Consider the following 14,738-nt stretch of genomic DNA (forward strand, 5'->3'; position numbering starts at 1 on the left):
TGCTAGTTTGAAATCTCAAAGTTGGTGTAGGTTACGGTCTCAAAAAGTGTCTTAATCTGAATTTTTTTCTAAAAGAAGTACAAGATTTATTTATTTTTGACACACACTTTTTTGGTGGGCACTAGCAGATAAACTACACAAAAGTTTATCCCTAATCTAGTCCAGATGTTGATTTTAGTTGTTATGGAATGGTCGAATCAGGACCTAGCTACTACAACTAGAAATTTAAAATTGTTCTCTGACCTTGTCGCTTATACAAAGACGGCAAAGAATACAAGATTGTGTACACAGCTTACGCACGTTTTTTTTTTTTGGTTGAATTTTACAAGTTACACACTGTGCTGCTCCGTAAGGAGTGCGCTTTTATAAAAAAAAAAGTCATTTTGATACACTAAAAGCTTACTTTATTATTTTATCACATTATTTTACGATACGCTATATATCAGATATTCTATTTTAACATTGCACCACATTAAAATAATAATAATAATAAAACCCAGCTATATTAAAAAAATAAATAAAAGCAAAAACCAAATCTACCTCATCCCACCACCACCGGCCATCACCCCCACAGCCCACCACCATGACTACCACTGTCACCACCCATAGCCCACAGCCCACCACCACCCAAATCAACTGAACCACCACCTGCTGCCTACAATTTAAAAAACAAACACAAAACACATACCACCCCCATAGCCTACCATCACCCACAGCTCACCCATTATATCAAAACCCACCATCACCACCACTACAACCCACCTCTACTGTAAACCAACCACCACAATCAACCCACAACCACCAAAATTACTCACCAATATCAGATCAACCCAAATTGCAGCAAAAAAAAAAAAACCCACAACCAGATAGAGGAGAGTGAAAGGCAGACAGAGAGGAGAGAGGAGAGAGAAGAGGGTGAGATCAATGGCGGCCTCGGGGTGAGATCGGCCGTGATTGGAGAAGGTGAGACCGTGAGTGTACGGGCATTACCCTCCGTTAAGACCATTCGTCGACAAAAGCCCATTGCTTCGACACCACGTGTGAAACCTTATACTGGTCGGATGCGTTGGCACGTTCCAGGCAAGCTTTGGAGCTCATGTAAAGCCCGGATCCTGAAGATGGAATCGTTCATGACTTCTCCCTTTCCAAATGAACATGTTCCCCGGGCAGTCAGAGCTCGGAATGCCCAGCACCACTTAAGGGAACACTTCGACTGAGCAAAAAACGTAACAGTGGAGCTAGTTCCAATGTCACTATTACCTTCTACCCCTCACCAAACTCCCACTTAGGAGTAACGGTATTGGACCTCCCTTCCACTACCTAGGGAACACCTCGGCCGAACAACAAACCTAACGGAGGAGCAAGTTCCAACGCCATTATCGTTTCCTCCCACTCGCATTTAAAGCACCCACTCAGGAGTAACAACATTGGACCTCTCTTTCCACTGACCAGGAAAATGATCGTGGTAATCCCACTACCTTGGTCTATAAATAGGCAAGGGAAATTCAGGTGAGGGGGTTGGCAGTTCCGGAGTGAAGAGACTAGAGAGAAAAAGTGATCATCCTGGAAAAGAATAAGGGGTGCTAGTGAAGAAGAAGGAAAACCTAGGAAAGGGAGTGACCGAGCATAGCATCACCCATTGTAGGAAATCCGAAAGCCCACTATACAAATAAATTATGAGCCCAAATACTACTAGGCCCAATAATCTCATTTGGGTGAGCACAGTGAGTGAGATCAGCGAGATCAAGCGTGGCTGAGCGATATTGACGGCGACTGACGTTATTAACAGCGGCTGGGCAAGATTGGCGGCAGTGACTTCAGAGGATGAGAGAGATTGAGAGGAACAGAGGTAAGAGAGAGGGAATCGGTGAGAGAGAACAGACGTGAGAGAGAAGAGAAAAGAAAAAGTGAAAAGAGAGGAGAGAGAAAAGAGAATAAAAAACTATTAAAATTTATACATTTTCTGTCCGTACCGTCTCATATTTGAGACGGTACTGTAGCAATGTGCCAAAATTTTTGGCATTTGAAATACCTGATGAGCATTGATTTTGGTGTTTGGTGTGCTAAATGCCAAATATTTGGCATTTAGCACATCTGATAATAATGCTCTAAAATGTGGATGCGGTTTAGAGCATTCCACTCAAGCAAAAAATTCATGTTTATTTTAATATAAAAACTTACCTTTTAATTTATTTTACTTAATTAATTTTTAATAATAATCTATTTTAAACTCTAGTTCAATAAAATATTAAATTTTTTATTATTTTTCTTTCTCCATACACAATAATTATTATTCATTAATTCTTTTCCTTCATCATCAAAGATATGTAAATAAAGAAAAGAAAAAAGAAATACATAATGAATAGTGTCAGTGTATATTTTACATAGTTGTTATAACAACATTGCAAATTTACAACGCATTCACGTTAGTTTGCGTAAAATTTCTTGTCTATTTTAGCATAAGAACTTACTTTTTTTTTTTCACATACTTATTTTTTAATAAACCCCACATAGATTATCTATTTTACACTATATTTCATTAAAACATCAATCTTTCTTGATTTTTATAATTGTTTCTCTTTTTTCACACACAACAATCATCATCCATTCTAGTGTAAATTTACATGGTTTAATGTAATAATCGTATATTTTTACACAGCTTTACAAAACCTTTTATGTGAGTTCATTTTGAATTTAATTAGTTAAAATGTGATACTTTTTCTATTCTACAACATCTTGTAATACAGGTGCACTAATGGACACGCTTAGAATTGTTTTCCTTACGTTCTCACGAAGAAAGTTTTATTTTTTTTGTATGAACGTTTCGCAGTACGTATTGGGGTCGGTTGATAGTGTAGCAGTTAGAACTCCAACACCATATTATCATATTACCATATTAGCATTTTACTCGGTCCAGTTTGATTATTGTTATTAACATTATTACTACGTACCTTCTTTTGCCGTTTTTGGCAGGGTCGTTTTCTTTTCATACGGTGCGACTGTTCGGACACTGACCTTTGTCTTTTAAGAACAGATGTCTAGATTGCTTCCTCAACGTGTGGAGGCACACCGCTGACTACTTGACTAGGAATAATATTCGGTGCAACTTTCCAGGTGAGTGTTACATGCAAATGCAATAGCACACCACTGGCAAGTGGTAACCAGGTGTTTGGGACATTACTACATTAGGCACTATTGTTCCAAGAGATTTCCGAGCTAAACAGTAATGGAAAAGAAATTAAAGCTAACTAAATTTCAACGAAATAGTCAAATTTTAAGGTCTTGTTTGATATTTTCAAACACCCTCTTTCTTTACAGTTACAGTAGAAAGTCATGTATTCCAACCTCATGTATAAAATTGCAAATCACAAGATAAATGGGCAAGAGCATGTAAGAATTATTCATTCAAAGACGGCCACCAATGAAATATTCAACATCAACATAAAAAATGCACGTGTTGGAACTACCTTCACATTTCGATTTTGACCTAACAACTTGGACTCATACTTATCAGTTAATGAGCACTTGAGCACATACAGCATTTTCAGATAAAAAAGTTGTCACAAGATACATGGGAAACAGCAGGCAGGAATTATTCAATGCCAGTTACCAAAGAACTAGTATTGTTCAACTTTTATATAAGATACATGTGCTCTAAAACATACACTACTCCTTGGTTTTCTGAATAAGAAATTTGTATTATCCATGACATTTCAACATTGACATGATGATATTTGGACTCGTGCTCATCAGTTGATGAGCACAATTCTTGATTCAAAAAGGAGACTTAGTTATCATACTAACACGCTAGCTTTAATTAATATATTTCCATCATTATTAACTAAAACTAACACTTTCTAATCAGAAGTCAATTTAAATCTGCAAAAGGAGTTCTCTGAAGATGTGGTATCTTGCTTTCTGTAAGGGCCAACTTCACTCCTTTCTCTGAAATTTCATAGGCAGGTGTTCTCATCTCCTCAATTGATGCCAAACTTGGCACTACTATAACTCGTTTCTTTGGTGTTGTGCTAGTATGGTTGTCGACCTGTTCATACAAACACCAGTAAACAACTTGAAATTCTGCAATAGCATCTCCAGAGCTTTGTTTTTCATTATTTTGAGATCATCAATCAAGAGTTCTGTAGTGTTATCTGTGCATCTGCCTAGGTGTCTAATAATCACTAGATAAACCATTCTCACATTTGGGCCCATTTGGTAGCAGTTATTAAGTATTGGTGGTCAAAATGGTGTGAAAACTATGATTTAATAAGTGTGGTGAAAATACGAGTTTAAAGTATTCATAATACAAAAAATGAGTTTGGTGCCATATTTCAAATAACATATTTTAAAATGTGAAAAAAAATAATTATGTGTTTGGTATGTGTATGTTTTTTTTTTTTTTAAAGTGATGATTGTATTGTAAAAGAATACTATTTTTTAAGGAGAGAGAAAAAAAGAAGAGAGAAGGACAAAGAGGTGGGCACTCAGGAGGAAAAAAGAAAAAAAAAAAAGAGTTTGGTCTTGTCAATGGGTCCCATAATTTTTAACTTAATTACAAAAAAAAAAAAAATCGTTGCTTGAAAACTAAAAACTGGTATGAATGAGAGTTTTCAAAATACATGTTTTTAAACACCATAATTTGAGAATTGTAACTCAAAACCCATAATAAAACATCGCTATCAAACAAGTCTTTTTTTTTTTTTGCCTTCAATTTTCAGTGTTTAAACACTGAAAACTGTTGTTTGAATATCGCTATACCAAACAGGCCTTAGGCTGTCAAAACTCTCTTTTATATTTTTAGAATTCCTCTTTTATATCCTATGCTTGAGAAACAGATAAGTTTCAAGTCAGAGTGAGAACTTCACTTTTCTATCCGATGCTTGAGGAAAAGGAGTTTTAAGTGAGAGCCTAACATTTTAAAAACTTCTCCTTTCTATCCAATGCTTGAGAAAGAAAAGAGTTTTGTGAGATCCTACCAAAAGCACCCCTAAATAAATCAAGTCCTTTTTCAAATATTTCAGCATTTTGAGAGCTCTCTCTTTTTATGCTATAATTGAGAAAAAAAAGGAGTTCTAAGTGAGAGAGAGTACCAGATAATCTTTTACTAGGCACTTTTCTGCTTGGCTTCGGATATCCGATATGCTTGTACCATGCGTATCTTGTATCAATTTAATTTGATCCAAGCACAAGGTGGTCATGGAGTCTATTTCCTTCTTATTCTCATGGTCCAGCATTAGTGAATCTGCCCAGTCCAGATAGGTTTGAGAAGAATGCATAATTTAATAAGAAAAAGAAATTTAAATCAACATGTAATGAAATTTAGTTACCATTAACAGCTGCCAACAATTCACAAGCTCCAGCATCAAAATCTGCATTTGCAGAGGAAGATGCAGATACAAATTCCTCATGTGCAAAATGATTCGTGTATATATTTTCCCTGTTGAAACAACAATTGAAGACACAAATGGTATAAGCTAAGAGATACCAACTACCAAGAAGATATTTTTCCAAAAAACAGAAAAACTTACTTCACAGTAGATTCCATATCTGCAACACCGGTCTTATTAAGACTGTTTATGGATGACTGGGCATTTCCCCATTGCTGCCAAGAATAATCCACTCCCTTTGAGCTGCATCAAAGAAAGATACAATCATATGTAAGTGACAATTAATGAGATTATCAATAACACTAGTCAGAATAAGGATGTTTTTAATTACCAAAAGATTTAAATATGGCTGCTTCAATCGCTTCAAGCATTTTTCTATAACATCACCTGATACTACTCAGGATTTCTATTTTCTTACCCATATACCCAAAAAAAATATAACAGAAAACAACAGAGAGAGAATCAAATATTACAGTTAACTGGTCTTTGAAGTAAATCACACTCTTGAGTGGCAAGCATTTTTCTATAACATCACCTGATACTACTCAGGATTTTTATTTTCTTACCCATATACCCAAAAAAATATGACAGAAAACAACAGAGAAAGAATCAAATATTACAGTTAACTGGCCTTTGAAGTAAATCGCACTCTTGAGTGGTATAATGAAGGATATGATCATAAAATTCTTTTGAAGATAACATACTCAATGAAATGTGAGTTCCAAATTGAGCAAAGACCACTTGAAGGACAATTGTATCACTGTACTTTTGCGAACATTACAGACAAATTTAGTGTAAACCTCAACACATCCTTTCCAACTGACCATTGAACCACTAATTTTTGTATAATTTCTGGAGAATATTTCACTAAAAGATACTTCTGTGCTGTGTTATTTTAGGGAGGCAATGAAGATTATTGCACCCTATATGATATCAGTTATTAATTTAAATTGCTTCTTTTGTCTTGGTTTTTATTATTTGCCTTTTCAGTGTCTTTCCAAAATAATCACCCGGAAAGAAGCTTGGGTTCTTGTTAATTTTGAAATTGAAGCCATAAAAAAAAAAGCTTACCACTCATGGAGGCATTCTTCCATGATAGCCCTAGATTCAGTTGCTGAGAATGTGTCTTCTATGAAATGAGTTTCTGCCTTTTCTATGTATTCACCCAACTCCTTCTTAGCAACAGTTGAAACTTGCTGCATCTCAGACATCTCTTGCTTCAGTTTTTTGCTCTCTTGTATACTTGAGTCGTGGATGTTCCTTGCTGCCTCTGAGACCTAATATAACATTTTTAATTGTCAAGCATCAAAATTTGCACACTGTTCAATGTAACTTAACATAATAACATTGAAATAACAGAGAGTGACTTAACCCACCATAGCAGTTTTGCTAGATGTCAAAGTTGCTAATATTCCTGCAATTTTCTCCAGAGCCTGTTTTTCCTCTCTAGCAGCCTTGTCCTGTTTAATAGCAGTAGAAATCTATCAGCCTTCAATCTGTTCTTGACATAAGTAATCATGGAGTGGGACTCAAAATTATCTTACCTTAAACATCTTCTCAAAATTTACTAATTGATGATATCTCTCCGTTTGGCTTTCTTCAAGAATTGTCATGACTTTAGAAGAGCGATGATAAAGGTTATTAAAGAATTCCACAGTTGCCTTTGAAATTACTTGTGCTGATACAAAACTACGTTGTAACCCCTATGATTCACCAAGATTAAGTATTTTCAATACACATTATATTTGTAAATTATCAAGAAAAATAGCCAAGAGATTTTGGTCATCAAGAAAACAGATTTTCACTTCTAATCTACCTCCTCCTGTTGTCTAGTGGAAAAAGCCAGTAATTGTTTTTGTTCATCAAGAGAATTTTGGATGTCACAAATAACTTCGCTGGCCTCCGAAACCACAGTGACAAGAAACTGTAAAGGAAAAAAATTTTCTAATCATTTATTAATCTAGCACCTACATAAGCAAAAATGAAAAAAAAAAAATGCATCATCTTCTTTGGCTTCGTACATTCTCAGCTGCTGTTGCTTGCAATGAGAGTGTAGAATTTATCTCTTCAAGGTCTGAGGAAGCTTTCCTTTGGAATGCATTAGCAAGCTCCTTCAAGGTTGCTACACCTGAAGTATAAGTCTCAGCCATTTTCTGAATCCTTGATTCAAGAGCCTGCGTTGCCTGGAAATATTGATAAAAAAAAAAAAAAGAATCAGAGAACAAGTACAAACTATGCAAACATAAAGACGAGACAAAAATTATTCTTTCCTTACATCAGATTTACTAGCAAGATGTGAGTGGACATTTTCTTCCATGCATCTTAAATGTAGCTGTTGTTGAGAAACAGACCCCAGTATGGTCCTGTGAAGGTCTTTTAAGCTCTGATCAAGCTGAGAACCAAAATTCAAAACCATACTCTGGTTTTCTGTTTCCATCTTGTCTTTCTGATCTGCAGAGTAATAACATTCATATGCCACATCACAACAATTAAATAGCCTTTCAAGATGGGGTTTAGAAGGCACATGAATACATCATTTATCATGTATGTACTTCTTTGTTTCCACTTCTACTTCTAATTTTCTTTAAAAGAAAAAACAATAAATGTAGAATGTCGAAGTTCACTTATCATCTTGAAAGACATCAACAACAAAGCCTTAGTCCCAAAGATTTAGTTTCCAAAAAAAATGTCCACTTTTTAAGAATTAAAATTTATTTTATAGGCTTGAGAAGATTGACATGTACTACAAAAAATATTCAAGAATGTAACTTTAGAGTGGAAGCAAATAAGTTATCATACCTAATTTTGTAAACAGTGAATCTATATCCTCCAATGCACTCTGCAGATTGGTGCGTAACTGCTTTGCATGTTCAACTAAAGAATTTTCTGTATATGCATTGAAAAATACATTTATAATTTAATAATGGGACAAAGATACAGCATTAAAGAAAAAAGTTTGCCAGTCTCTTTCTGTTGACTTACCTGAGCATAGCAGTTTGGATATGATAAAATCTTTTTCCTTCAGTGTTGAGATGGCTAACCTATAACTCTCTTGAAGATCAAGCAATGCCTTGTTACTGCTTTCCAGATTTATCTGAAAGAACATAATTTTTCTTGATAAAACAGATATACGCACTGAGAAAACTACGAAAAAACAAAGAAGAACAATAATTTCCTACCTTGCAATCCTTGAGCTCACTTTCAAAATCCAGTTTCTGTTCTTGCTCAGTTAGATACAGCTCACGAAACTTGTCCACTTGCTGCAGGAAGAAGGGCATTTATAATTAAAACAATCACATAGTAGGAGAATGATACAATTAACCAAGGAGCAACAGAATCAAACCTTCTCACTCAGGCTGAGATCATTCTCCAATTGCTCTATCTTCTCATTCCTTGCCTGCAGTTGTTCAAACACATCAGACTACTAAATAGGAAGAAAACTGTTGCCAGTTACAAGTTTCAGGTGTCCTTAAACTGTGGATGGTTTAAAGTTGGCCATGGTATAGCTTGAGATTGGCCAAATAAAATGATATTTTAGTCCCAACTAATTGGGATCAGCTTGACAAAGTCAAGTGATATCATCCCAAATCTGTGATTTTCAATAATAGAGTATCGGTGAAAAATCTCAGTGCCAACCCAATTAACATTGGACCATTAACTGAATCTTATCCTTACATATTATTAGCAGATATTCGTTTTCAATTAAAGATGTATGAAAAACTGAATATAAACACCATTCAAGTCTACCTTCTTTTCAGCTTCTTCCCTAGAAAATCTTTCATGCGGAATATAAACACCATTCTTATCCCTGGCTGCTCGAACATCTGCGTTGGTTTTCAAAAATATGACTCAGTTTGGATCTTTTGTAGCACAACACAATAAAAAAAAGCAAGTGAATCATCAAACCTTCTTTCATTCTCTCAATTTCTGAATACAAATCTTTGAGCAACACAGCTTTGGACATTTTCTGGTTTGCCTGAAATAATAAGCTTCATCATCAGCACCAAAAAATAAAATAAATAAATATGTATAGAAAATAGTATAGAATAAATTGGAGAAAAAAAGGAGCAGTAGCAACAAACCTCAGGTTTGTTTTTTATGTTTTTGGCACGACAAGCATAATCTAATGTGCTTAGAGTTTCTTCCAAACAATGAGCAGATGGAGAAATTGTAGCGATAATGCAAGTTTTTGTTTTCCCCCCTAAGGAGTCCCTCAATAGCCTTGTAAGCTTGCTATCCCTGAAGTTGGAAAAAATGGCAAATGCATTGGAACATAATTACAAGAAATCCAACATATTAAGAGAGTAGATAAGATGTTGGCATGAACCTGTAAGGTATATGAGCGGAATGTTCCACAAGTGCATTGATAACACGGCCTAGAGTGAGTAAGCTTTTGTTTATCTCCCCAGCTTCTCTTGCACGACCCTGCAATAAATTTCAAACTTGATCAAAATCTGATAGTCACCCAAAAGGTAGAATTGAGAGATTCAGAATCTAATTGTATACTGCTGTAGATATGGACATACTTTTGAAATTGAAACAATATAAAAACATATACTGGCAAACATGAAGTGTCTTAGGAGACAAAAAGCATCACAACATTTATGCCTTATGTGAAGTAATCTTCTAAGAATTACTACCAATAGCTCCCCACTGCCATCAAATTGTCCTAATTGAAAGACAAGGTGAAGTAATCTTCTGAGAATTACTAGCAATATTATCATACCTCTCGTGCACCTGAGCGAGATATATTCTCTGACCCTGCTAAATCAACAAGATTAAGCTTGCCGCATTTAATTAGCTCCTCATCACCAAGAGCAGCTTCTTTTATATGGACAGTAATGGAAAAGATAGAATGAGAACGGCTGAAACAAAGAAAATCAATTTGGTAAATCATGGTTTCTTTTTTTAAGATCCAACATCCTTATGAATGAAAACAAGAAAAAAAAAATAAAGCAAAAATTTACCTGCTACGCTTGTTTAACAAGGTATCCGCTGTACGCCTTTTGGCTGCCCCCCGTTCTAAGAGAGTATAAATTTCATTTACACTGTATACAGCTTCTTCTTCAAGTCCTCTTACAATCACACAACCTTTTCCATCCTCCATCAAGGAAATAGGTTTCTTTTGTTTATCTTCAGTTGATCTTGAATTGTCCTCAGGAGCCAGCAAATCAGTTATTTCTTCATTGTAAAGCTCTGAAAATGTAACTTTCAAGCTATAGTCAGCATTTTGTGCCTCCAGCATATCAAAGATTTGACGAACTGCCCGTGGAATAACTCCGGCCTCAGCAGGCAAATCTCCACCCTGTAAATCATAGTATGAAAAATGGCTGTGATGTACAGAGAATGACTATTCTGCTATCATTTAGAAAAATTAGAAGACCAATCTATACCTTATTTCTCATCCCACCCTCCATTGTATATGTTTTACCAGTGCCTGTCTGCCCATATGCAAAGACAGTGCAGTTGAATCCATCAAGAACTTCGTTAACAATTGGGGCAATGGCTTGGTCATATATAGATCTTTGCTGTGCTTTGGGCCCAAAAACCTAGCATATGTTACAAAATAGAAAAGGAATTGTATATTTAAAATGTTAATCATCTGTAAAATAGTCATAAATAAAGCATAAGAGGGAGAAGAGAAGCACACCTTGTCAAAGGTGAAAGCTCTATCTACTTGCTTGTTAGCTAGATTTTGAATTACGGTGACTTCTCTTTTATGTTCATTACATGATATCACCCTTGGCACATTTGACCTTATCTCATCATCATTTAGTGGCCTGACATAGAAATCAAGTGAAATAGTACTAAATTAAGTGGACAATACATTCACATGTACTTGAACTCTCTTAAACTAAATTTTAGAACAGTCAAGAAAACCTATCAAAGGTCAGACAACCAGTTTAAAGAATATAATCACACACACAGTTTAAATGATATACATGAGTTCTAATACAGGGAAGAAGTATACGCTCTCTATTATGTTTATGTCACATAAGTCATTTATGTCAATCTAAGCACAACCACAAAGCTACAAGAGAACTTCAATAACACAACAAGTGCAAACACAAACAAATACATGGTCTCACATGCTAGAAATAAAAGGTTTTCCGAGAACAAAACTAACCTAATTCTTTTCAAAATCACCAAGTGCAATGTGGTCATTGATAATTTACAACCCATGACTTGTCAATATTCTCAAAACCATTAAGAAATACAAAGAAAGTAAAACAAACAAACAAAACCATTTTTTGTCTCCTCCAATTTACTTACTCACACAAAAACCTTTCTTTGAAGACTATCAACCAAGTAAATAATTTTCAACAAAATAATCATGGGTGACATGGAGATAACTTTATCAACTATAATCAATCAACTAATTCTCAATCATATATAGTCATCCACTAGCTATAGCAATTCTATCAGTCATGTTAATTCAAAGGGCACCACAAGCAAACATGAATCATCATTGAGATACCCGAAAATTGACACTTAACCATAACATCTAGAACTTGATCATCCTATCAAATACAATCACAAACAAACAGAGAAACCAATAAAAAAAACCGAACACCAAACCTGCATCTTAGCAGAACTTGAACATTGGTCTCTTTGTCCCTGCTGTCCTGACGGCTTGAGTTCCAGTCTGCGAGTCTCGGATCAGTACGCCGCCGTTCAGGACGAGGCGTAAGAAAAGGAGACGGAGACGGTACCAAACCCAAACCCACTTTCTTAGATTGATCAGGAGTGAACGACATCTTCTTCACTCAATTCAGATCTTAATTATCAGAAAAAACACAAACAAGAACCCTAATTAGCGTCTCTAACCATGAAAATTACACAATTGCAAACCTCAGTCAGATTACAAATATACAACCAAAAAAAAAAAATTCAAAGATCAAAACCTAACCCTCCCGTTTGGTTGGCGAGAAAATGAAGGAAAAGAAGAGAGATCAAAATTGTAAGTGATTTAAAAAAAAAAATTCACTTTTTTTCTCAAGGATAAGATCATATCTTATTTTGTTTTTGTTAAAAACAAAAAAAAGTTGTACTTACAGAGTGTTTGTGTTGGATTAAAAGCAAAAAAATGATGGGAGAATCTGATGAAAGAGCGAAAGAGGAAGGGGCTTTTAATTTCTGTCTTTCTTGGTTCTCCTGTTTCTGAGAGATTAGATATGGGGAATTTTAAAATTTTGGCTTTTTGCTAATATGGAAAATTGGAGGAGTGTGTGTTTTTTTTTTCAAAATGAGGACGCCGAAAGGGTTTTGGTTTTTTGAATCTCCAACGGCTACTCTGGGTATTTGTAAGGGACGGCCGTTTGTGGGGACAGGTAGATTCTTGGAGCTTTTTCAAAAAGTGGAGCCCCCATGCGCCTGGGCAAGAAAGATTTTTATAATTTCAAATGGGACGGCTCTTAAAAAAAAAAAAGTTTCCAAGGTTCGGCTCTCCTCAGTTAAAAAGAAATCTCCTTTTATTTTAATGAGAGACTGTAATGTCACTTACTAATTAAATAAAATATGAAGATTAAATCACACTACCACTTGATATTGTATATTTAAAACAAAAGGACACGTCCAGTTAAAAAAATAATAAAAATAAGTAAAACCCAAAACGCGTAGCCTAAATTGCGCTTTCTCTTTCTTTTTTTTGGGGTTAAACCGTCTTATGCACTTTAGCTCAAAAGCTAAATTTTTTCCATGTAGCTCCACTGATGCAGCATAGTTTTTGTAGTTTGTGGTGGTAAAAATAGTATTTAAGCAATTTAACCAATTCTAGTGCTCTTTCACATAATCTTTACACGTATTTCATTTTTTTAATTGAAATCTTGACTTGAACTACATGGTGTGTGTAATAAACAACATTATGTTTTCTCTGGGTAATTCCTGTTACATAGAGTGTGTAGGTAGACACACTACATGCAACAATAACTATTTTGGTTCCCAACTTTTACATTGTAGGTTAATTTGATCCCTAATCTTTCAAATTTTTAACTTATTCCCTAATCATTTAGTATTGTGTCAACATGGTTTCTATTGATAAGTGATTGATGAAAAATACTAACGTGATTAACGGTTAAAATAAAGTATTGTTTTCATGCCACGTATATTGACATGTAAGCATAAACTTTTAAAAAAACCTAAATGATCAGTATAAAATAGGGGGTGAGGCTTATGTCTAATAGTCAATTTCACTGGACAAGTTAAGATACGGGTACGTGTTCAGTTTTGGACACATGTTCGCATTTCAATGTGTCCAGTGGAACCAGCCACTAGACACAAGCCTATTTTTTGGCCAAATATTCAATTTTTGCAAAATAAAATTACTAACAAGCCTTTGACCAAGGTTATTTAGCCTCTTTTGAAACTATATCTTGCTAAAGGTTGAGTTTAGTGAACTAGAGTTTTAAGCAAATGGGGGCTCACGTAGTTTGAAAAGAGGCTACATATTAAATAACTTTGGATAAAGACTTTTTAATAATGTTTTTTGCAAAAATTAAATATTTGGCACCAAAAAAAAAAAAGGCAATGTGCTTCACTTGCATGGTTTCAAGGTTTTTTTATTTATTTATTTTTAAAATTCAATAATTGAGGAGTTTGAACCTAGATATCTCATTTAAAAACACAATAAGTAGAAGATATGAATCAGTTAAACTATAAGGCTCTTAATAAAACATTTCTCAAGTTTTAGAAATAGAATTCTTTCATGTTCATATATCTTCAAAAATATCATTTTGAAGCTTTTACACCGAATAAGCAGGATAAGTTTAAGATGCAACGCACTATCTGTCAGAATAACTTAATTGATAACAAAGTTTAGAAAAAAAAAAGTATTATATATAAAAACAAAAATGGCCATTGTTTAACAGTAAAATTTGTTACAATATAGAAAAATATAATAGCAACTTTAATTAATCACTTAAAACGACATTGATCGAACAATGACTCATTGCCTCCTTGCTTTCAAAGGCCAACAACTTCTCCAATTACCGCCACCAATATAATTTCCTAGTGAGTCTTTTTATGCTCGACTCTATTTATTTTTTTTTTTTCAATTATAGAAATGTGAATTGTTCTTAATTATTGAGAGGCTTTTACTTGGAACAATTGATCTTATTCCTTGAATAGTTTTATCTCCTACATAATCATATCGTAGTTTCCTTTAAGAAGATATTAATATGTTGTCCCATGACAATCAACAAAAGCTAAGGGCAAACTCCAAACAATGTTGGCATGTACTAGCCAAGTTTAGGTTCAGTCATAGTCAATTGTGTTTTGCTTTGTCTCAAGAAGACAAGAACCAAGTGAAGGTCTAAATTTTAAAAAGAAGACAATGACAAAGATGGATAAAGA

At 34.6% G+C, this 14,738-nt stretch overlaps 1 protein-coding gene across 2 annotated transcripts; it reads right to left on the reverse strand.

Annotated features, from left to right (window-relative positions):
- Positions 1–3,457: 3,457 nt before the first annotated feature.
- LOC142610841 (kinesin-like protein KIN-5B) lies at positions 3,458–12,642 on the reverse strand. 2 transcript variants are annotated; one of them, XM_075782787.1, is made up of 24 exons: positions 12,444–12,642; positions 11,967–12,165; positions 11,038–11,167; positions 10,781–10,936; positions 10,355–10,692; positions 10,114–10,252; positions 9,715–9,812; positions 9,470–9,626; positions 9,294–9,363; positions 9,135–9,211; positions 8,731–8,784; positions 8,567–8,647; positions 8,370–8,481; positions 8,187–8,273; positions 7,663–7,838; positions 7,409–7,570; positions 7,204–7,311; positions 6,932–7,090; positions 6,764–6,847; positions 6,459–6,664; positions 5,529–5,630; positions 5,328–5,437; positions 5,091–5,242; positions 3,458–4,045 (listed from the first exon to the last, which is right to left on the reverse strand). In XM_075782787.1, exons 2-24 carry the CDS (start codon positions 12,143–12,145, stop codon positions 3,869–3,871), a joined length of 3,114 nt encoding a protein of 1,037 aa, XP_075638902.1. In that variant the 5' UTR covers positions 12,146–12,165; positions 12,444–12,642; the 3' UTR covers positions 3,458–3,868. The 2 variants fall into 2 exon arrangements, with proteins under 2 accessions (XP_075638902.1, XP_075638903.1); XM_075782788.1 differs by lacking the exon at positions 12,444–12,642 and adding an exon at positions 12,298–12,316.
- Between the last annotated feature and the right edge of the window lie 2,096 nt (positions 12,643–14,738).

Source organism: Castanea sativa, chromosome 9 (assembly GCF_040712315.1).
Source record: "Castanea sativa cultivar Marrone di Chiusa Pesio chromosome 9, ASM4071231v1".
Classification (NCBI taxonomy): domain Eukaryota; kingdom Viridiplantae; phylum Streptophyta; class Magnoliopsida; order Fagales; family Fagaceae; genus Castanea; species Castanea sativa.

What these genes read in the sequence shown, in the direction of transcription:
- LOC142610841 (XM_075782787.1), bottom strand. Translation starts at nt 12,145, where the DNA reads ATGTCGTTCACTCCTGATCAATCTAAGAAAGTGGGTTTGGGTTTGGTA. An exon ending in AATTGAGAGAATGAAAGAAG is followed by an intron (nt 9,212 to 9,293) that starts GTTTGATGATTC and finishes AAACCAACGCAG; the next exon opens with ATGTTCGAGCAGCCAGGGAT. An exon ending in ATTTTGAGAAGATGTTTAAG is followed by an intron (nt 6,848 to 6,931) that starts GTAAGATAATTT and finishes GCTATTAAACAG; the next exon opens with GACAAGGCTGCTAGAGAGGA.